The sequence below is a fragment of the Anabrus simplex genome, chromosome 1, assembly GCF_040414725.1.
Source record: "Anabrus simplex isolate iqAnaSimp1 chromosome 1, ASM4041472v1, whole genome shotgun sequence".
NCBI classification, from domain to species: Eukaryota; Metazoa; Arthropoda; class Insecta; order Orthoptera; family Tettigoniidae; genus Anabrus; species Anabrus simplex.
In genome coordinates, this window is record NC_090265.1 from 187,278,693 (window position 1) to 187,302,822 (window position 24,130).

General features: G+C 37.4%; 1 protein-coding gene across 5 annotated transcripts in view; it reads left to right on the forward strand.

Moving 5' to 3' along the window:
• LOC136885463 (prostaglandin reductase 1) overlaps positions 1 to 21,981 on the forward strand; it is a 125,719-nt gene extending 103,738 nt beyond the window's left edge. For all 5 annotated transcript variants that reach the window (XM_067158054.2, XM_067158062.2, XM_067158027.2 and 2 more), the window contains exons 7-10: positions 3,307 to 3,461; positions 13,681 to 13,792; positions 16,539 to 16,657; positions 21,524 to 21,981. In XM_067158054.2, coding sequence (XP_067014155.2) covers positions 3,307 to 3,461; positions 13,681 to 13,792; positions 16,539 to 16,657; positions 21,524 to 21,634 — 497 coding nt within the window. In that variant the 3' untranslated portion in view covers positions 21,635 to 21,981. The remainder of the gene's footprint in view (positions 1 to 3,306; positions 3,462 to 13,680; positions 13,793 to 16,538; positions 16,658 to 21,523) is intronic.
• Positions 21,982 to 24,130: the final 2,149 nt, after the last annotated feature.

Consider the following 24,130-nt stretch of genomic DNA (forward strand, 5'->3'; position numbering starts at 1 on the left):
TATCTAGCTGACTAGCCTGAAATTATCTGCTTTATGTTTTTCAATCTTTCCTTTGTACAGTGGATTTACTTTAGCAACTCTTCATTCATTTGGTATAGCTCCTTCATGCAAACAGGAATCAAATAAAAATTTCAGAATTGGCACCATATTCCAACCCATTTCCTTTAGTATATTCCAAAAATCTTATCAATCCCAGCAGCTTTTCTAACTTTCAACTTTTGTTTCTTTTTGTAAATGTGTTTATTTTCATAAGTATGTCAGTATTTTGCCAGTATTAGTCATCTCCTCTACCTGGACATTATCCGTATATCCAAATGTCTTTACATACTACTGACCAAATCTTCTGCCTTCTATAAGTCCTCACATATACAGTCCCCTTCTTTATTAATGATCCCTGAAATGTCATTCCTGGAACTTGTTTCTGCCTTAAAGTACCTGTATATACCCTTCCATTTTATTTATTTTTTACTAACATTCATTTGACTGTGAATTATTTTTGCCATCATGTTTTTTTTAGCTAACTTTCTTGATAAATTAAATTTGCTAGTACATTCCTTCAACTGCTTCCATAGCCATTCCTAACTCTTGTTTCTTTCTAACCTGCACCTCCTTCTTAAAGGGACTTTGACGTGAATCTGTAGTATGTTTTGAGGCTAATATTTGAAAACTTATATCAATGAAACTGTTATTTCTACAATAACCAAACTTGACTTATGTATTAATACTATTTCTAACAACATCTGTGTGTAACATTAACAATGTATCTCCTCATAGTTCATTAACAGTGACCTGAAAAGTAACAAACTAAAATTAAAAATTCAAATTTTTTGGATGAAACTGAGGTACAATTTTCAAAGCAAATACAGGGTATTGCATTATCAGCCAAAATTATTTTTATGCACATTAATAACTCTAGTGCCTGCAATGTAGGCCTACAATTATATCCAAATAATTATTTAACGTTTTAAAATGGCTTCTCAAAAACAAAATATTTTTCCCTTAAAAAAATTTGGAGGTTGGTTGTGCCATGCAATTAATATTTGGGGAAATTTACACTATTTGTAGGTCTTTTTTGTAGCTATCACTTAGTTAAAGAAGTGTGCTTTCATTGCTGTGGCTCTTATGTTTCCGGAGAAAACTGTATATAAACATTGAAAAAATGTAATTTGTGGTAAAACACCTCCTTCTTAAGGGGACCTGATAAACTCAGCCTTCAGTGCTTTAAAATTCTCCAGCTCCATCTTCATCTTGGTCCTTGCTTTCCTGGTCCTCTTTCTTCGTCTTTTCACTCTTTCTTTCCAGTCTGGCTTCCTTACTCATTTGTTGGGTATCAATTTCAACTTCTAATATAATACTCTATGTCTGTCCATAACGAGTAATCTTGTCTTCATATTTGAATCACTTCTGATCCCCTGCTGGTCCATTACCTTAACCCTACTGAAAGCTCCATCATTGAAACAGATGACTGCATCCATCATCCCAATTTTTGGAGTCTGGGAGCCAATAAACACAGTTTCTGGAACACGTTCCCATATACAGTTATTAAAACTCTTATTGGGGTTTTGTGTCTTACCATGTAAACACCATGTAAGCACCATGTAAGCACCAAAATATACAAAACACACGCAAGGTTTGAATTACAAGGCTTGCAGCTTACTTTTGCAGTATTACCGGTATATTATCATTGCCACATATTCAACAACTCTTTTTTTCTAGTCTAGTACTCATTTTTTTGAACAGTCTCCTGTAGTCTACCCTATCAAAAGCCATGGATAGGTCAATATACTGTTAACAGTATGGTACAGTTCATACCTCAACAGACCAGAACTCTTTTATCAGTATCTGGAGAAATGAAATGGCATATGGCTTTTAGTGCCAGGAGTGTCCAAGGACATGTTCGGCTCGCCAGGTGCAGGTCTTTCGATTTGACTCCCGTAGGTGAGCTACGTGTCATGATGAGGATGAAATTATGATGAAGACGATGCATACACCCAGCCCCCGTGCCAGAGGAATTAACCAATGATGGTTAAAATTTCCAGCCCTGCCGGGAATCGAACCTGGGACCCGTGTGACCAAAGGCCAGCACACTAACCATTTAGCCATGGAACCAGACAGTATCTGGAGAAGCAACAGCATATTAGATTGTTGGTTTAATATGTAACTTGCCATTTTGTAATGATTGTACATACAGTAAACTGAGTTGTAATAACTCAAAGAGTAAGATATTAGCTTTCCTCTTAATCGTTGGTTGTGGCAGCAATCAAAAACTGTCTCTTCTTTCCTGACAGCTCTTAGCCATCTCACTCAGATGTCCATATGAATCCTGGACCAATTTTCTCCTCATGAGTTAAAGGTTTCTTGAGGTACAGTAATGATCATACTGCATTCATGTTTTTCATTAATTGTCTAGGAAGGGTTTATTTTTTTTTTCAATTTGCTTTACGTCGCACCGACACAGATAAGTCGTATGACGACAATAGGTGAAGAAAGGGATGATAAGGAAGCGACCATTGTCTTAATTAATGTACAGCACCAGCATTTGCCTGGTGTGAAAATGGGAAACCACGGAAAACTACCTTCAGAGCTGTCTAGAAAGTATGGATCCTTGAGTTCCATGTACCCTCTTTGCTCCATTTCTTTCTCTAAGTACCGTAATGGAAAGGAACAAACAAATGACAAATTAAGTCATGTATAGAAATAGGAACATGGGAAGGAACACATAATATATGATAAACACAAACTCAGAAAAAGAAAAGGACAATCCCCATATCTTCATACACTATTACTTTCCATGACTTATTCTGACTTGTTCGGTTTTTCCAATTGTGTTTGTCCTATGTTCCTAGTCTTTTACCACCTCTAGTCATCTTTGTCTTTTTGTCTCTTCCATTTTTCTGTGTTTATCTGCTTCTTCTTATCCTACACTGAAGACCTGTTACAACGTTCTCCTACCCATTGTTGATGCCCATTTTCCTGATGAAACTGTGAATCTAAAACAAGCTTACATGGGGTTTGAGAAGAACTGGATGTAGAACAGGGACTGATAAGTACAGAGCCAATCTGTTTGAAGACAACAGAGCATGAAGATGTAAAGATTATCATTTTGTGTTTTCATATTTGCCTTTGTCTCCTCTATTCCTACACTGACCTCTCATTGTTTTTCTCCTATTAAGTGTTCCTGTTCATGTTCCTTGCTTTCTACTGTATGTATGACTTTTTGATCATATCTGTCATGCTGATAATGTCGGACCATACTAAATAACAGATATTATTGCCAAGTTCTAAGAATTTTATACTTTTATCCAGGTTGCAAGGTGATTGGGTTTGCAGGATCTGATGAAAAAGTAAAATGGCTGTTAGATGATCTGCATTTTGATGCCGCTTACAACTACAAGACCACGGACATTCAAGAGGCCTTAAAAGAGGCTGCTCCACAGGGAATAGACTGCTACTTCGATAATGTAAGCGATTTTGTAATATTTATTTACATATTTAACCTTAAATACACAAGTAAGACTACTCTGTTTCAGTTGCATCACCTCTTGCAGGTAAGAACAGATAGACCGAGCGAGTTGACCATTCGGTCTGGGTTGTGTAGCTGTGAGCTTGTATTCGGGAGATGATGGATTCGAATCCCATCTTCGACAGCCATGAAGATGGTTTTCCATTTTCACACCAGGCAAATGCTGGCTGTACCTTAATTAAGGCCATGGTCACTATCATCCCAATCCTATCACTTTCCCATCCTTGCGCCATCGAAAACTTTTGATATGTTAGTGTCACGTTAAACCACTAGTGAAAAAAAAAAAAAAAAAAAAAAAAGCAACAGATGGACAGGAATTAACTTATAAAATAGCAATATATTGAAAGAATACAGTAGAACCTCTGTTATACGTTCCCAGAAACTATGTTTTCCCGTATTATTCGTTCAAATTACGTGGTCCCATGAGCATCCTAATTAAATCACGTTGTAAAAATCACACATTATCAGTTCCTCAAAGAAATGATTTCCCGGATCAGCCGTCCAGAAATTTCAGTCCCATCAATGCTAAATCCTCGATCACGCATTTTCCAAGAAACTGTATCTTACAAAAGGATGGCTACGGCATACTTGCAGATCTTGGTGTTGACGTCCCATCATTGTGGTAATTTGAAGAAGTACTGTACTGTACTGTACTGGAAAAGCGATCGGTGGTGAACTTGTATAAGGGATCATCTTAGCATCGCATTCGGGTAGTATTGTTTAGAGAATCCTCGGAAATCATAAAGCAGAGGGTGCCCTCGACAACTGGAAGGAGACAGAGCACTTTTCGACAGCTCTATTTGAAGACGGAACGAGTTTCGTCAAATGTTCATACTTGCAAAACGTCTACATTATGTCCAGGGTTAGATGTTTATTTTTTTACTTTTTTCGAGTGTGTCGCCGAACAGGTTTTCGGCATTTTCCTCAAGGCACTGTATAGTCGCTGGGCTTTCAGGCAGGAATCGAAACTGCTCCTTCTTAAGTAACCCAAATTTAGTATTTTAATATTATCGTATACGATAATGTTATCGAGACCAGAACGGATGTTGCACCTTACATACTGTACACAAAGCCATGGGAGGTTTTGGGATTGCCTATTACCGTTTTCGTCCTAATATAAGACTGGGAATTTCACGCTTTTCTGTTAAAATGATATAAAAACCGCAGTCCTTTTATTTGCGCACGTTAAAAACTTTGTATCATTTCGCACTCGTACCGACTTGTACAGCGAGCGCGCTTTCCAGCTGAGCTTTAAGGTCGCGAATGATCGTAATTTCGGAAGTGTTAATAATATTTTTTCTCTTTAGTGATTAGTGACGGGCAGAACTAAATATAGTGCATTCGAGAACTTGAGGATTGATACTTTCGAAACCATATTCTCGCGTTCAACATAAGCTTTAAAAGTCGATGTAGGCCTAATTTACGCAGTACAAGATTTTCATAAACTGACTAGGAACAAATACTGGTGACCAAATTACAATGGAAGATTTTAAAAAAAGGACTTTGCCATCATGTTGGACACTTTTGTATCTAATGTGCTTTATTTTATTAGATTAGAGAATGAAACACTACTTGTGGTTGATTGTTCTTTGGCTTGGCATTGCGGGTATTAGATTTTTCAAAGAGTTCGGCTGATCAAAGTTGCTGAACTGAAAGAAGTTTTCAAAAGAACATGACTAAGTTTTCAGAGGAAACTGACGAAGTTTCCCTGGTAAAACTGAATGTAAAGTTTGATGATTTTTAAGTCGCGTACCGGTAATTAACGTTTGAACCCAGCCCCGCAGTCTAACTTGCCTGCCTCTCACCCGGAGGGCCCGGGTTCGATTACTGGCCAGGTCAGGAATTTTTACCTGGATATGAGGGTTCCAGGTTTAGTCATTCTACGATTACCTATAATTGAGGAGCTACTTAATGGTGATATGGCGACCCCAGTCTAGAGAGCCAGGAATAACGGCCGAGAGGATTCGTCACACTGACCATGTGTCACCTCATAATCTGCAGGCCTTCGGACTGAGAGCGGTCGCTTGGTAGCCCATTGGGGCTGTAGTTTGGGATGGTTTAGGGGCGTTTGTAAGTTTATAAGTATACATATTTCGTTTTTGTGATGTTTAGCCAAATTGTTGATGGTTCATTCGTTCCCGGATTTTCCGTTTTCCCGTGTTGTACTTTTTTTTTCATGGTTCCTTCTATATTAACAAAACCAATTCTCAATGCTAGTTATTTTGCTTTCCTGTTTTAGAGACACTTCCTGTTTTGCTACGTGTATTTACTGTTTTATCAATTTGGACTATACTTCCATGAGGAGAACTCTAAATTTTCCCTAGCATCTTTCCTTCCTGTTTATTTTTTCCATCTGCGAGAACCCCCTTCTTAGCCCATACGTCTTTGAAGTTCTGTCTTTGTTTCTTTTTCTTATGTTCTTCTATTTTTCTGCTGCTTTTTACAACTACCGGTGTAGTAAGTAAAATTCTTTCAAGAAGGAAATGACTGTGTCCGCCTATTCAATACAATTATATTTTGTAGTGATTAAATCCTACTGAATTATAAATACTAGTTAGGAACATGTTTCGCCCTAGTTTTGGGCATCTTCAGCCTAATACTAATCTTAAGGTCTAGCCTTAAATCTATTAAACATTGGAACTTAATACTAAATACAATGGTTTACTGATGCTGTACGGAAAAGGCGCCTTAATTTCTATGGCCATATCTACAGAATGAACAGCGACAGACTAACTAAAAGGTTATTCAAAGTAATCAACTCAAAGAAGGTCAAAATAAAATGGCTAGAAGAAACTAAGGCGGACCTCCAAGAAATAAATATTACAGACGACATCATGGAAAATCGTGGAGCTTTTAGAACCAAAGTAGCTAATCATAAATTTAGGGAGAAACCAAAAAAGACAACTGGTAGGAAGTGGTCGACAGAACGCAAGATGCAACACAGTGCATTCATGAAGAGATTTTGGGAGGATAAGAAGGCACAAACCATCAAACCAACTATCAAGTTCAAACGCGCTCTATGAATGGGCATAACGAAGGAAGAAGAAGAAGAAAAGTACACGAGCTATTTCCTAATTCAGCATCAGCTGTTATGCATTTACTCACAGGTCGTCCCTCCTTACTAGTGGCAACACCCTCACTCGCAGTAGGTGTCAGCAATCGTGTCAGCACGAGTTCCGCTCCTGTTTCTTGCACGTCATCATTCCTTCTTCCACGTTGTGCTGGTACCGCACTTCCTTCCTGCATCAAGGTTTCCAACTGGGATGGCGAGTAGTTCTTTCTCCAGCCATCACCTATGATGAATAGTCTCTTGCCCCTTATGAATGCTGTAAGGCCCTCTCTTCTTGCTCTCCCCATGTGAAATCAAAGAACTCTTCATCTCCTTCCTTTCTTCAACTCCCAGGTCTCCCTGAATCCAAACTTCCATCCCTTTTAAATTCCTGACATTCCAAAAGATTTGGTAGGTTTTCATCCCAGATACCAATTGTATTTTAATCGGCATGTTCTCTTGGGTCCTTCCTATTCTCTGCACGTCATCCACATCGGATTCCGTGCAATTTACTTTCACTCCTAGCATGAACACTTCCAACATAGAAGCTAGTAATGCCAGTTTGTCCTCGCTCCTATTCTCCTTAATCCCATGTATAACCAAGCATCTGTTACGTTGGGCAAACAATGATCTCCGGACCTGCATCTCCATCCCCCTTGTGTGCTGCTCCAACACCAATCGATGTTCCTTTGCAATTTCCATTTCTTCCTGGTATTTATCCAGAGATTCTTTTATTCCTGCCATGTCACCCCTTAGACTATCTTTTATATCCTGAATGTCCTTATTCTGTGCCATGATGAGCTCCCTCGTTGTGTCTGTTTGGCTGACCTCTTTTATCACCTTAATCTTTTCTACATCTTCCCAATTCAGTGGCCCAGGGTTTCTTTCCACTACTCCAATTACTAATAACACAGCCCTCACTATCGCTGCCAGAATGATTTCAGAATATATTATATCACATTTTAAACCACATACCTGATATTTTATGCTATTGTTCCATTGGCCGATGACCGCTCGGTAGAGTTCTAAGCTTATTCCCATTTTGCTTACGCCACAACACTCAGCACTCCGCACACACGTCTGCTCCATTTGCAGGGCTCCAATCGAATCAAAAAATAAGTTAAACTAGCTCGCCGCGAGAGCAAACTACAGTAACTGCTGACACGTCCAGTAGGAAGGTTGGTGTGGTATTGCATCATGTTGTGTGTGCAGAGCAGGTTGCTCACTCCAACTGGATGTCCACTCCAAATTGGAGGTGCGTGTAATGATCAGATTTCTATGGGCTAAACGGCTCAATTGCACAGACATTCATCGAGAAGTCACTGCTATATATTGTGAGCATGCAATTTCTCGCTTGGGTATAGTAAAGTGGTGTAAGCAATTTGATGCCGGCCGCACGGATCTCACGGACGAATTGCGAAGACAAGCCTGCAACGTCCAGTACCATTTGCAAATGTTGACTATGTGGATGGGATCATTAGAGAGAATCAGCACAAAACATTGCAGGAACTTGCCAGAATGCTGAACATTTCATATGGCAGTGTGTTCTCCATTGTTCACCAGTACCTTGGATTTCGTAAACTGTCAAAGATGTGTCCCATGTCTGCTCACCGATGTTCAGAAAGGACAACGTTTCCAATTGTCTCTGGCATTTTTGCAATGGTATTCCGCGGGGGGCAACGAGTTTCTGCAGCGAATCATCACAGGGGATGAAACGTGGATCCACCACTTCTCCCCCAAAACAAAGAGAACATTGATGGAATGGGTGCACACCACTTCACCACCACGAAAGAAGGCCAGCGTCCAACCGTCAGCAGGAAAGATAATGGTGACAGTGTTCTTTGACATGGAGAGTGTGGTACACATGGAATTTATGCCAAAAGGCATGACAACTCGGCTTCGTATTGTCAAATGTTGAACCAGTTGCATAAGGCAATTAAAGAAAAGCGGCAGGGTAAATTGAGCACCAGTGTGATTTTGTTGCACGATAACGCAACACCTCATACAGCCTGCCAAACATCTGAACTGTTGCAGCAATTCAAGTGGGAGGTATGACAACATCCTCCATACAGTCCAGACTTAGCGCCATGCGATTATCATGTGTTCAGTAAGCTAAAAAGGATCTCATTGGACGACAATTCCAAAACGATGAGGAGGTGAAAGCAGCTGTCTCCAGGTCTTTACATAGTGCCTGGAGGTGATTTCTACGCATCCGGAATCGAAAAGTTGGTTGACCGTTCCAAGAAATGTTTACAGTCTCTTGGGGACTGTATGGAAAAGTGAACTTACGTTCTATGTTGTCATAGCCATGTTGCCTATGTGTAGGTGATTTCATAAATGGCCATAACTTGAAAGTGTAACTTACTTTTTCATTCGCCCTCGTACATACATACATACATACATACATACATACATACATACATACACCTACATACATACATACCGGTACATAAATATACTACCTAGAACAAGGAAGCAAAGACGAGAAGATAAAAGACATTACATTAGAACTTTTCTCATAACGAGTAACAGAAAATTTTTATTAATTCAGTGTAAAAGAATAATATACCATTATAACAACAATTCGAGTTTTCTTTCTTTCTTTCTTTCTTTCTTTCTTTCTTTCTTTCTTTCGTACCAGATCAGTTTTGAGTATTGTTCAAAGTTATTCAGTTCATGGAATGTTACTTCATTGTCATTATAAATTGGCATATCAGATAATCTCACCAGACAAAATACAGTTGAACCTGACTTATACGTATATCAAGTGGAAGATAAAAAACTACTTGTAACTCAGAATTACAGTACTTAGAAATCAGACTTACACAATACATTACATATTTACAAAAACAAAACAATGGAATAGACCTACATGGGTAAATTTGTGCAAATAATAAATACATTAAGACAGAAAATATTATTTTGAACTTGGTCCAGCCTTAAAGAAATCAGATAGTTTGGTTTGATTCACTTTTCTTGCATTAAGAGTATAAACCTCCTTTTGCAAACTTAGTAATGAATTCAAAGCATTTTCACTACAACTTTTTTCACTGATGTAACGCCTACACACACTGATTGTACTTAACACTTTAGTTCAGGTGTTTCAAGATTCAAGTTGTTATCTCCATCTTCATCACTGTCACTATCGCTTGTAGCTGGTCCATCACCACCGCGTTGTTGGCATACATCAGCAGTAATCTCTTCATCTGGTTGTTCTCCACATACAGCCAGATTATCATCGAAATGCACAAAAGTATCAAATTCTACACCCTCCGGTAGCATTAGCTCATTGCCAGACAAAAGTTCGTCCCCATAATCATTGTTAAAGGCAGCCTCTTCTAGTGAGGCACCAGCTTTGTGGAAACAGTTGCTGATTGTGGAGGATGACACCTGCTTCCAGGTAGCCGAAATAAAGTCCATGGTTTGTAGCAAATTAATGAAGAGAGGTTCATTTCCTGCATCGCTCAGTGTTATTAAATGTTGAACCAGTGTTTTTTTATTATTCACTTTGAAATTTGCAGTGATGCCCAAATCAAGCGGTTGTAGAACACTGGTACAGTTAAGAGGGGAAAATTCAGAATGATTTGAGGTGGATGTGCTGCACATCGATCCATAAGAAGAAGGATCTTCTTCTATTTCTTTTTCATTTTAATGCCCAGTTTTTTCAACCACTGTACCATTAGAAGCACAGTCATCCCAGAATTTCTGTTGGATTTATATTCCGTAGGTTTTGTTTTCGCACTCTTAAAACACCTTGGATTCTTCGATTTTCCTATCACAAGTGGATGAAGTTTGTCAGATCCATCTGCATTGGTGGCGAGAAGTACTGTTACATGAATTTTACTTTTCTTCCCTCCGTGGCATGGGCCACCTTTTTCAAGTAATGTTTTATTGGGATGGAGATTGTAGAACAGGCCGGTCTCACCACAATTGTAGTTGTCTGTAGGCTGATAATCGCTTACGATACCCGGCAAAACCTCTTCTTTCCAGTGTTACACCATGACATCGTCCACAGCTTTTGAGTCACTGCAAATTGTTCTCCCTGTGATTCCATGACGATCTTTAAATCCTTGCAACCATCCTGATGAAGCCTTGAAATCAGCAGTGATACTCATCATTTTAGCTAAATCTATCGCCTTTGCCTTCAGCATGTCGCCACTAATTGGTAGAGCTGCAGCCCGCTTTTGCTGGAACAATGTGAAAAGTGCTTTCTCCAAATCTACGTACCTTCCGTGGTATAAGCAATCCCTAAGTCTGAAGCAATTTCAGTTTTGATTTGGTGTGGATTAGCGTCCACTTCTTGTATACATTTTACTTTTGCATCTAGGGTATAACTTTTCCTCTTTCTGTTCCCCATCGCTAATCAAAAGCAACTGAATGACAAAATGACTGTTCAACAGTAAACACCAGATACCAGCATTGTGGACATTTTACTTCTCCGTTGTTCCCACGAAAGAAATTCTCATATTCAAACAAATTTACTGTATTTTCTTTTGTTTCTGCACCGAAACCGCCCACTTTGCTTGTAATGTATCTTAATCTTTGGCGGGATTGCAAAGGTCAAAAACGACGAAGGTAGAGGTGGAACAAGATAGAGAGCGAAGGGGACTCGCTCGATTGGGCTTTGTTAAGCCGCCAGTAAGTAAGGGTCAACAGTGTCACTCGGCAAAACTCTTTGTGTTCTGTTTCAGCACCAAAACCAGACCGCTCTACTTTTGCCTACGCCGACCAAGAGGAAATGTTGCAAATACAGTAGTTTCTTTTAAAAAAGCACGCGCTGATTACAATTACGCAAAACTCAGTCACGTCGCAAATACAGAAGTTTCTTTTAAAAACGTCACAAATACAGTAGTTTCTTTAAAAAAAGTACGTGCTCATTACAATTACGCAAAACTCAGTTATATTTCACTGACACTTAATACGTATAACAGCGAATTATGTACAAACGGATTACATATAAATAAGGTTTAATTAACACGCTTTCAAATTACATTTTGCCAGGACCTAAAGGAAATTACGTACAAATACGAATTACACAGAACAAAGTTACGTATAAAGCAGGTTCAACTGTATTAGTCACCTCTGGGGAAATAATTACATGCATCTTTAAAGACCGTGTAACTCCGTCTCTGGTCTTGATAACTGCCTGGATTTGGTTAGGAAGTGAATCCACAATGTTGTGCAGGTACGTCGCATCCAGGTTAAGCCAGTCTCTGAAGATTTGATCGCGCAATTCCAATACTGATGTCGGCATTTTTCTGCTGTTCCAACACGTACCACAGATTTTCAATGGGGTTCAAGTCAGGTGATTTTGCAGGCCAATAAAGATGTAATAAGGTGAGGAGTGTTCATAAAACCAGTCACATGCGTCCAGGCCAATGAACTTTGCTGTTGTCATCTTGAAAAATTGGGGTATCAGTAGCATACTCATCATGCAGTTGTTGACTGAAAGGTAACAGCTCATCCAGAATGTTGAAATAAACATGCTGGTTAATGTTAGTGTCACCTCAGTGAGTGGGCCCAATCCATGATACGAAAAACAACGAGCATGCACAATCACAGACCAACCTCCGGCTTGAACCTGACCTTTCGCACATTCAGGATGAAATGCTTCATTTGGCCTTCGATGCACTTGACGACATGCGTCGTTGGGGTACAGGCAAAAATGTCGTACATCAGACCAGATTATGTTCTGCCAGTCAGCTACTGTCCACATTTGATGATTTCTAGCCCATTAAAGATGCACAGCTTTATGTGCCTGTGTGAGCAATAGCCTGTTGTGAAGTGACCGATACCAAATGTTCATTGCATGCGGTTCCCATCACAATGTTCTCTCGCTAACAGGTTGGGATGGACCTTCATTCAATGCCTGCAGCAATTCTTGTTGGGTTTGGAAGTGATTTTGAATCACAAGCTGTGAAACGCGTCTGCGGTCCCTCTCAGTCAGGATCTCTTGCCGGCTACAATTCTGATGCCGTGTTTCGTGGTCACATGTAGTATACCAATGCTTATAGACACGTTGAACAGTCCGCTGCAAAACACCAACAAATCCATCAAATTTATCAAATTTACGGCCATGGGCGGAGCCAAACACGATTGCCCCTTTTCGCCACTCTGTCACATCCTTACATCTACCCATGTTGACGTACACTGTCCATTTGAAACATCGATGTCTCACTGATTGCTACTGCCTTATGCTCACGCGGAAGCCATGCGCATGCGGTTGAGCACGGAACTCATTCGCTGCGCCATCTGTACAGGCTTAGCAATCCATCTATGCGTGCACATTAGGGTGACTAATGTTTTGTCCGGTGAGCCTATGATTAAGCTGGTGCTGGGTTATTCCGAGACTGACAAGGAAGACGGGCCACGGTGCACACGTCAGACACTTAATGTCGTGTGACTCTGTTGGTCTGCTTGTTTTACTCCAGAAAAGACATCCCGAAGCTAGCGTGAGAGGCTAGAGTAGCGTGGTAAATAAATTACATTTCAGCGCATTTCAACCTACCAAAAGTACACTATTCAATTACAAATCAAATGAAACATACTGTCTCTTACTTTCCTTGGTTGATCAAAATGTAAAAATCTCACTGCAATAAAGATATGCACACACTTAGAAATAAAATTTTGCTAATGTATCTGATTATGAACAAGTATATGTTAGAAATATCTTATTTAATTCAGAATTAAAAGGTATTGTGAACTATTTACTCTGATTAAAGTACTTAGTACAGAAAGCTACTATTGTACTGTACTGTATCAGTTTTATAGTTCCAGTATATCTAGCTGTGATTTGTGTTTCCATTTTACAGTACCTGGTAAGTATTGATAACCTTGTTTCATTAAAGTTCAGTATAACATTACTGGTGCTGAATAGGTTATGGATGGTGTTAATTTTCTTTTCCTAGGCGCGACTTACTTCCCTTCAATAATATAGATTTTTCATAACTTGGACAGATTTCTTCCCATTTTGGTCTGAATTATTGAGAGTTGACTGTATTCAGATATAATTAGCTAATAACCCCCCCCCATTACTCATAATTTTAAAAAATCAATTTTCTTCTGCTGACTTACCAGTAGTATGGTATAGTTTGATGAATATTTCCAGGTTGGTGGCAGCATGAGCAGTACTGTGATAAATCACATGAACCTATTCGGCCGAATTTCAGTATGTGGTGCTATCTCAGCTTACAATGATGATGTCAATCAGCTACCACATGGTAAGAACTATTACGTTAAAATTTACATGTGAACGGTGTTGTTATAATGTTATCATAATAATTGTATTGCTTTGTATTAATAGCAATATTTAATTAATTAATAAATAATATTATTATGATTATTGAACAGTGAATTTTGTATGTTTGTTGAGACTTGTAGGCTCTTAATATGTCTGTTACTTCTGAGTGAAACACATTTGGTGCAGTCAGTTTATTCATTTTTATGATCTTACATATACACAGTGAGTTTCTTTACATACAAAGACTAGCTGTAGCACCCACCATTGACAGATCAATCTCACAGCATGTGCATGATTACATGTTTGTCCATCCCCTCATATTGTTCCTCCCAGATTTTGAGACACATTAGTGGGCATGCCTCTACCTGTCAGTGGCTTTTTGTGATGAACCCGCTTCCTTGCTCTCTGTGGTCCTTTGCACTTTCATATTCTTTTGCATTATTGCTGATCTTTATTTGATTTCTATCTTCCTGTATAAAAGAAAGCCATATATCGGGTTACTATTAAAAACTCTACTGACAGATGTACAAAGTCTTTAAAATGTTGTCGGAAAGACCTCCATAGCAATTCTCTTTATAGTTTATAGAGTTGGTTAACTGCTCTTGGACTTAAACTTTCATATGACTGCCACTGATATTTCCCTTATTTTTGGCTGTATCAGAAAAAGATATAGAACGAAAAATCACCATGAATTATTTTAGTGTAAAACCAACCATTTGAGAGATACACCAAGTTTTATACTTTAGGCCCCTTCTGAAGCACCTGCTCCTGCTGAAATTTTTTGAACAACTTATATCTAAGATCATACTCAACCTTATTCTAAACCAAATACCAAATTTCATTTAAATCCACACGTCCGTTTTTTCCCATGATGCTGTAACAGACATGGACAAATATTTAACTGAATTCAACATAGGTCATAACAATCATGTCAGTATTCTTGTCACAGTACAATATTAACCAACTGGAACATTGCAATTAAAAGCAATGTTATCATTTATGAAATGCTCAGTTGAAAGGCAGTACAGTTTATCCCTTTTCACGAACAGGTACAATGTTAGCATTCTAACATTAGCAAGTTACAGAGCTGGAATGACCCCGCAACAGACAGCGGTGAACACTGCTCTGTTGTTTTCCGGTTAGTTTGCACCCTGGTCATTCTCCATTCCTTTCAGTACCCCATAGCAGGAATCGAATAGCTGGAATACTATGATGAAATGGTGTATGGCTTTTAGTGGCGGGAGTGTCCGAGGACATGTTTGGCTTGCCAGGTGCAGGCCTTTTGATTTGACTCCTGTAGGCGACCTGCACATCGTGATGGGGATTAAATGATGAAGACGACACATACACCCAGTTCCCATGCCCCAACCCTGCCGGGAATCGAACCCAGGACCTCTGTGACCAAAGGCCAGTACGCTAACCGTTTAGCCATGGAGCCGGACTACTATGATGAACCAGTGTGTCCTACAGACAGACAGATGACAGAAAATTAAAAATTGCATTTCCTTCTTACTGTGGACACCACTGATACAGAAATACCATTCCTCTTTAATTCTAAGCAGTGTACAGACAAAACTGTTATTTTATATATATATATAAATTTATAAATACAGAAAATACCATACTGCAGAGGTGATTCCTTCAGTAAAAATGGAAATAGTACAACAGAAACTTCTGGCAATTTTTGCATTGTTTGGGCTACCAAAGTCTTTAAAACAGATGGTGGACCTCCTTTAATGGATTTGATTTTGAAAAATTCTGTAAATCTCTGTGGATATTTCATAAAAGAGTAATGGCCCTGTACATTTATAGAGACTGTTTTATCATAAAGTTTTTTCAAATGAGTGGAAGAGATGTTATAATGTTAGAATAATAATAATAATAATAATAATAATAATAATAATAATAATAATAATAATAATAATAATAATAAAGCAATATTTAATTAATTAATCAATCACATTATCATGATAATATTTATTGCATTTAAATCAATTGTAAAAAGAGAATTATTGAACAGTGAAGTTTTTATAGTTGTTCAGTAAATAGTTCATGAGTAGTGGTGGTGATTACTGTTTTGAGAGGAAGTATAACTGGGCAACCATCCTTTATTAACACTAATCACAGGTTGAAAAAAAGAAAGAAGGAGGGGTCAGATACTTTGGAAAATGAAGATACGGGCTGAAAGGAAGACAGTGGTGTGAAAATGAAAGACTCCCTAGGCCTCGCAAACCTAATACCATCAGGATCGGAAAAGCTGCTGATACTTCTTTTTAAAAACACCCCCATGGCTCTCTTATCAACTGCTGTAGATGGTATTGCCTAACAGTTCTACTTTTACAACCTTCCTTTCTATCGCATTTATTTTAACTATGACAAAACAGCTTCATGATCACTTATACCATCTATCATTTCAGTTTCTCTATAGAGCTTATCTGGTTTTACCAGTACCATGTCCAGAATATTCTTTCCTCTAGTTGGTTCCATCACTTTCTGATTCAGCTTTCTTTCCCAGATTAACTTATTTACCATTTGTTGGTCGTGCTTGCTGTCATTCACATTACCTTCTCAATTGACATTTGGTTATTCTACTTCCCCAACTCACAGGGAGAAAATAGTTCATGAATAACGACATGTATGCGCTTAATAATTATGTGTGTTACTTCTGAGTGAAAGACATAACAGGTGTGAATAATTGTAGAGTCTCATGAATGGGTTGTCTTTAGCTCCTATTCTCCAGCCTGCTGTTGTGGGTAAACAGCTGAGGATGGAGGGATTTTCTGTCTCCCGCTGGTTGGATCGTTGGATGGAAGGCATTCTCCAAAACTTGGAATGGGTAAAAGAGGTATGTAGAATTTTTATAGCATTATTTAATATGATTATACAAAGACAACCCTAGCATTGGAAATACTCCCAGTCATCACATCAGTGCACCTTTAATTTTCAGTCTAAGATCTGGGAGAAATATAAAAATTAAAAGCAGAGTATTGTAAGAGAAGAAAGCTGTTGTAATGTCCCAATTTGGTAAATAAAGAATTAGCACATTTTTGCTCAGTTTTCTGGAATAGAATGACTTACCCTGAGCATTTACTGTACTTCAAGCAGGAACCAACAAGATGAAGGAGAGATAAATAGAAAACGGCTTAAACCCAGAGTAGAAGACAAGTCACAGATGGGGTGTCGAATGACATTAGTAGAAGAATAAGTTTGAGTGGTGTCTTTAAAAGTAGGAAAGATCACAATATGAAGATAAAGTTGGAATTCAAGAGGACAAATTGGGGCAAATATTTGTTTATAAGAAGGGGGAGTTAGGGATTGGAATAACTTAGCAAGGGAGATGTTCAATAAATTTCCAATTTCTTTGCAATCATTTAAGAAAAGTCTAGGAAATTAACAGATAGGGAATCTGCCACCTGGATGACTGCCCTCAGTGAAGATCAGTAGTGACTGATCAATCCATCATCATTGATCTGCATTTAGGACCGTCACCCAGGTGGCAGATTCCCTGTCAATTGTTTACCTTGTATTTTCTTAATTGATATCAAAGAGCTTGGATATTTATCATTCATTTTCCTTCATAAATTACAGTATTCCATTCTCTAATTCCTCTTGCTATAAGTGATTATTTCCCTCCAATTTATCCTCTTGAATTCCAACTTTATCTTCATATCATGATCTTTCCCTCCTCGAGCTCCACTCATTCGTCTACTAATATCATTCCATGCTATTTCTCTGTTGACAGCTCATAACATCCCACTTAGTTAAGCAGCTCATCTCTGAACTTCCAAGTCTTCCTAGCCCAAAATTTGCAACATTTTCATAACACTACCTTTTTGTCAGAAATCACCCAGAACAAATCATGCTGCTTCGTGTGACTGGTGACGTCTGATAGGTTGTGTGATTGTGGTACGTAGTCTAGTAACATTGACATTTTACTGTACAGCTGAAGAGCACTGTTGTTTTTATAATTATTAGGTTGTTATTATATTTTTATAGTTATGGAGTAAATGTTCATGATATTTAGCTTCTAACTCGTGTACATATATCACTGTTTATTGCCACACTTGTATTTCTGTTAATTTATTATGTATTGTGTTCTGTTTATGCACTGCTAATGTTTTTCAGTTTGTATGTAACCTTGTGAAGACTTTATCCCATTCTTTTTTACTTTTATGCTCAGGATTACTTGTTATCTTGTTTTATTTGTTGCACTTTGCTTTCATTCTTTCTTATATGTTCTCCATATGTGGTATTTAGGTTAGTTATCCTTCATTTTATAATAAAATACATAGTACATCAGTTTTACCATATTTACTCGCGTATTAGACCCCTTTTTTCCCCACTTGTACAGCCAAAAAAAGTAAATGGGAGTCCAGTATGTGATAACCTCGAATTATGTGCAGTGAACACAGGACTATAAAGGCTATAAAGAGCTTTAAATTGTACGTATAAACATTCTACACTGTTCTTTAACAAACGCATGAATGTATTTGAGTTATACTGACTATTGTTTTTGGAAGGCAGTATTTCTAAATGTAAAGGAGCTGATGACCTTAGATGTTAGGCCCCTTTGAACAACAAATATCATCATCATCATCATCATAAAGATAATATAATATAATATAATATAATATAATATAATAAAGTAAATATAATCCGTTTTAGTTACTCATATCACATCATTTGTGTCATCTCATTAATTCCTCTGATGAGGTTGACGTCAGGAAGGGCATATGGTCGTAAAAACTCGCTATGAAGATTCGTCTCACGTCATACTCAACCCCGTAGTGAAAAAGGATAAGGGAATCATATTATCATATTATACAATATTGATACAAAATATGTCAATGGCCAGTCATTTGTCTCTGTCAGTTGAGCAGTAGGCCTACCACATAGTAAACCTGATCACTGCTTTCATTTTAATTGTCTAACACCGCTAACTTCCCTGCTACCAGCGTGTTGTCATTCCAAGTGACATCGTCTTCACTGCCATGTCGTCAGCCATGCACTGCAATGGAAACCGAGAGCATTCGAAGTCCCGTCTTTTTGAACCTTTTAAAAATAGCTTTGTTCCCGACTGTAGAGTCCAAACTGTTTGAAGTTATTCCCAAATGATTTCTGGAGATGGTCTCTGGTAATCCCAGCTGGTGTGTGTGTGTAGCAGAAGCCACTCCTTCTGAATAAAGCCATGTTGTTGAAAGCGTGCCAAACCACCAGCTGATAACTAGCGTATGTTACGAGTTTCATTTCCGAATGTAATACATAGTGACTGGAAGCATTCTTTTGATAACTGTGGCTGTTGAAAGCCAGATCCTTATTTTTAAGTACATTTCATGCTTGTTCTCTAGATTTATCACATCAGGATTTACCTAAACAGCTGTAAATGAGATAAGAGAGACTGCATTGTTTAGGTTAGGTATGGTATCGCCCGGATAGTGCCAAAAGTTCCACGACGGAAAGAATAAAAGTAAATAACAGGAAAGTTTACCATATTTATGGATATTTCATACGTTAATTGTCTCCCATTATTCATTAACTCATACCCTAATATTTTTTGTTTGGCGTCTTCGAAAATCGTTGAAAGTAAGTGGGGACATAGAAAATCATTATTATTATTATTATTATTATGTGTTAGGTACATTGGTGTGTAAAACAATTGTGTCTGGATTGTTTTTATCACATTTTAAACCTACTTCTCTCCCAAAAAACTCTACATTGGCCCACGTTACGAGATATTAAACGATCACTTTGTTAATGATCTCGTCTGCCTATATTGAGTGAGTTGCATGTAACATTTTTACCGCAACCAACCTTCTTGCCATTCGTAAATATCTGGCAATACGGTACCGGGAATCAAACTCAGGCTCCTGAGAACGGCAACTACAGTAATTGTGCTAACCATTACGATGGCGGACATTCTTAACTACAAGACACAGACATATATACATGACTGGTGTGTGCTTGCAATGCGCAGGTCGGACACAAAACTATTCACCTATTTGTGCGACGTCATCAGAGCTGCAGTAGGCCTATGCTACGGAGGTGGACATTTCTTAACTACAAAACACAGATGTTTCACATGACTTTGACGCATGTTTTTATTGCGTGGGTCGTACGGACGAAACTATTCACAAATTTGTGTGATGTCATCAGAGCTGCATAAGGCTTATAGCCGCTTCGAAGAAGAATCATCGTTCTTCTCTGATGAATTATGTTGGAGGGATCTTGTGTGTGAGATCTTTTTTTCATTTTCTTCGTCCCAAAAAGCCAAGGGGGGTCTAATATGCAAGGGGGTCTAATACATGAGTAAATACGTATATACATAAATTGTAATTCATGTGGTTAAGTGTAAGAGAGGGCCACGAACCCTAACTTCACCACTGCTTAAGTCGAGTAAATAAATAAAATAAATAAAAATATCAAGTAATTCTGGTGTGAGTCCCAAAAACTATAACCACACTCTAATTGGAGTCTTACCAGAGGCTTATTCGCCCTCTCCTTTACATCCTTACTGGAACCTCTAAAAACTCTCATACCCATATGAAGAGATCTGTACCCTTTGTTAATATGATTACCGCCAATGAAGATCTTTCCTTACAAAATACCTAGCTACTTACAGTGATCCCCATGGGGTACTTTCACACCATCAAGACAGTAATTGAAACTGAGAGGACTTTTCCTCTTGGTAAAATTCATCCTGTTTACCATCATCTGCTATCCATCTCACAACATTGTTAAGCTCTTTTCACAGTCACTCACAATCCTGTAACTTATTTACTTCTCTATACAGTATGACATCTGTAATCTGTCTGATTCCAGATCTTTCCTCATATCATTTATATACATAAGAAGAAATAAAGGTCTAAAAATACTGACCTGCAAGATTTCCTCTTGATCGTTACAGGATCAGGTATTGCCTCATCTATTATAATTCTCTGAGTTCTGTTTTCCAGAAATTTAGCTGTGCATTCAACCACTCTTTTGTCTAGTCCAATACCCCTCATTTTCATCTGCAGTCTTCCATGATCTACCCTATCAAAAGCCTTTTAACAAGAGAAGAGAGTTGTACTCTGTTCCGGAATTGAAAACAACAGAAACACTTGACGATTTAATGAATACAGCCCTACAATTTTCCAGGGAACTCTTCCAGTTGTAATATGCAGCCACTTTATTCAAACAAGTTTATCGTCTCATAACAACAAGATTGAAGAATGATAAATGTTTTTAAATATTGAGTTTTATAGTATCTGTGTAATTTTTTATCTTTTCATTTCTGTACCACTGTTTTATGTCTCAGTATCTTTAAGCTGAAGATGACCTCTAGTAAGGACGAAACATGTCCTTTTATAATGTAATGTTTTAGACAAACCATTTGAATTGGTAACAACTTGGTACTGAATAGGTGGAAAAAAATGATATTCGTAATTCATTTTAAGAATTATCTTTATAGTCAAATCAATACAAAACTGATAATGAAATTTATTGCATGTAATGAAATATTAACAGCTCAGTTAATTACCTACCATATTCTGTTAATACCTGTGCAATACTTTGCACTTGCAATGTTGGCATTCTATCAACGCAATGCATCATAAATGCAATGTTTGACACTTACCTATTATTTGGTAAACAGCCCAGTAAAATGCACATGAAATATAAATTGTAATGTGTGGGGATATGGAAACTAAAGTTTTCTTTCTCCTTCTTTCAGGGCAAGGTGAAATATCAAGAAACTATTACAGAAGGATTTGAAAATATGCCCAAGGCTTTTATTAGCATGCTGCGAGGTGAAAGTGTTGGCAAAGCTATTGTAAGAATGTGATGGTATACTACTAAGAAAGTTGTAGTTTTGGGGGAATTGAAGTATTATTATTTGTTCGAACTTGAATTTTTTTTAAATTATGGCAAATGGCCCCTTGCACCAAGCACATATGGGTGCAGAAAAGACTGAAGAAAATTTTATTCCTTCAAGAAATTTGAAGACAATGCTAGTCCCAGACTGATTTTATTTTTACCTTCACCTACATAAGATAGACTGTTTTCAAATTTCCAAATTCTCCAGACAAGGTTCTTTACAGAATATGCCCAATATGGAATCCAATCTAAAGGAACTAGAATTTTATCACTAATGCCTAGATTTCAGTTGTGTACGGTCTTTTTTTTTTTTTTTTGAAGGCCTAATCGTTGCTTTAAAATGAACATTGAGCATGATACTCTACTTTTTTTAAAAAATTTGCTTACAGTATTCTTGGTCAAATTCTACCTTTTTAGTGGTAATATTTTTGTTATTTATTTGAAAGTGTTTTATGCTTTCTTAAGTTTTTCAACTTTTTGTATTTAAATTATATTTTGATACTATTTTGAGTTAGGACTGATTTAATTATTTTAATTGCAAGCCAGTTTTTGAGGGGATGGTAAGAACGTAGAGGTACCATTTGGCAGGCCGCTGTTATCATTCACGTCTGAAAGGGCTATAGACATAAATAGATGTCTACCACATTACTACACTAGGAGGTGTCATGAAGCAGGCAGTAACTGGACCTCCCTTAGACTTCAACCTTGGTGTAGCCATAGACAAGTTGAATTACAGAAGGATTTGAAAATATACCCAAAGCTTTTATTGGCATGCTGTGAGGTGAAAGTGTTGGCAAAGCTATTGTAAGAATATGATGATAAACTACTAAGAAGATTGTACTTTTGGGGAGATGGAAGTACTATTCAATATTTGTGGGAACTTACATTTTATTTATTTTTATTAATTATACCAAATGGCCCCTTTTACTAAGCACATATGGTGACTCGGCCATGTCAGTGGCCACCAGACCAAACACTCCAGATCCAGCTAGGCAAGCACAAGGGTTAAGCCTGTGAAGTAATTTTTCATGCATTTTTTATTTTATTCATCTATTCATACTTTTTAAATGTACAGCTTGTTAACAGGACTAAGAAAATGCAAATTGGCCTAGTAAAGATGGAACACTTTGGTTTATGCTGAACTTAAAAAAAATATATATTTTTCAAGTCCCTCCTCCCCCACCCCTCCCTCTCCCCCCTCTCCCTAACTTCGGGCAAGTGAGAAATACCAACAAATTTTGAGAGGTCTTCATGTATTATGTTTCACAGTAATGAATATGGAAATTGAAAAAATGATCTGTAAGATACAGCATTTGGAGGAACTTAAAATTACATTTTCAAATCATATTTATTAGACCTTGAGTCATTTCATAATAATTAATTTCTTTGAGGTTTTTGTTAAAAGGGTAGGCTCTAGATATCACATTAGAATAAACCCAATCCAGTATCAAAATTATTGAGGGTAATTTAATATTCATGTTTAGTAGGTTCTATTTTCATGTTGGTATATAACACATCGTTATGGCTATGTCTTAGAATAATGTGTTTAATGTTTTTATTAGCACTTTCATGCATTTTTTATTCTTTTTAGGTTTTTCTACTCTTTGGTTGTTAAGTTGCCATGGTGTTCTATAAACATAAAAAAATGTATGCTACTCAGTCACATACATTACAAAAAATCTTTTTATCCTGCTTCTTATGTTAAAATTATTGTATACTAACACAAATGAGTGGGATGGCCATGGTATATTGTCATTATCACATCATAATCATCATCTTATGGAAAGATATGAAAGACATAAAACCAGACCTAAGTTAAAATTCCATTCTTCTTCATTTTGGAGACTCAGTGGCATCAGTCGCAAATTGTAAATAATAAAAATTATGTTGGTTAAAAAAATGTTTTCATGTATTGTTTGTTATCTTAGTTTATTAATGTCATGAAACAGGGGAACAATTTAAATACTGTGATAAACTTTGTCTGTAGCTGGGATTTAGTTTTCAATTAATCTGATTTTTTGATTGTTAAATATCACTGGCTTTGTGTACATCCTAATGACAGTGGCAAAACTGTTCGTTAGTTTCCAAATTTCAAGATTCTATGAGTCAATCCTCAGTTTTCAGTAATTATAGATATAACTTTTCTTACTTGCTACCTTTTAATTCACAGACATTCTACTTCTGTCATATTTAAAATATTAATGCTTACTTCTGTTGGGAGTTTGTTTCTGTCTAATATTTTTGGTAAGAGAAAATTTTATAATGCTGGAAAAGGATAAGAATGTGTATGATTTGCAAATGCCAGTATATTATTCTTAATATCATAGGCTCATAGAATTCTCAAAGTAGGCCCATTTAGTTCTAAATCTCACTTTAAAAATTCCACATCTAAGCAACTTCTCTTTTCATGTGTATGAGTTTTTAAGTCTTTAGTCTTGTTCCTTAGCATTTATCTGCAGACATT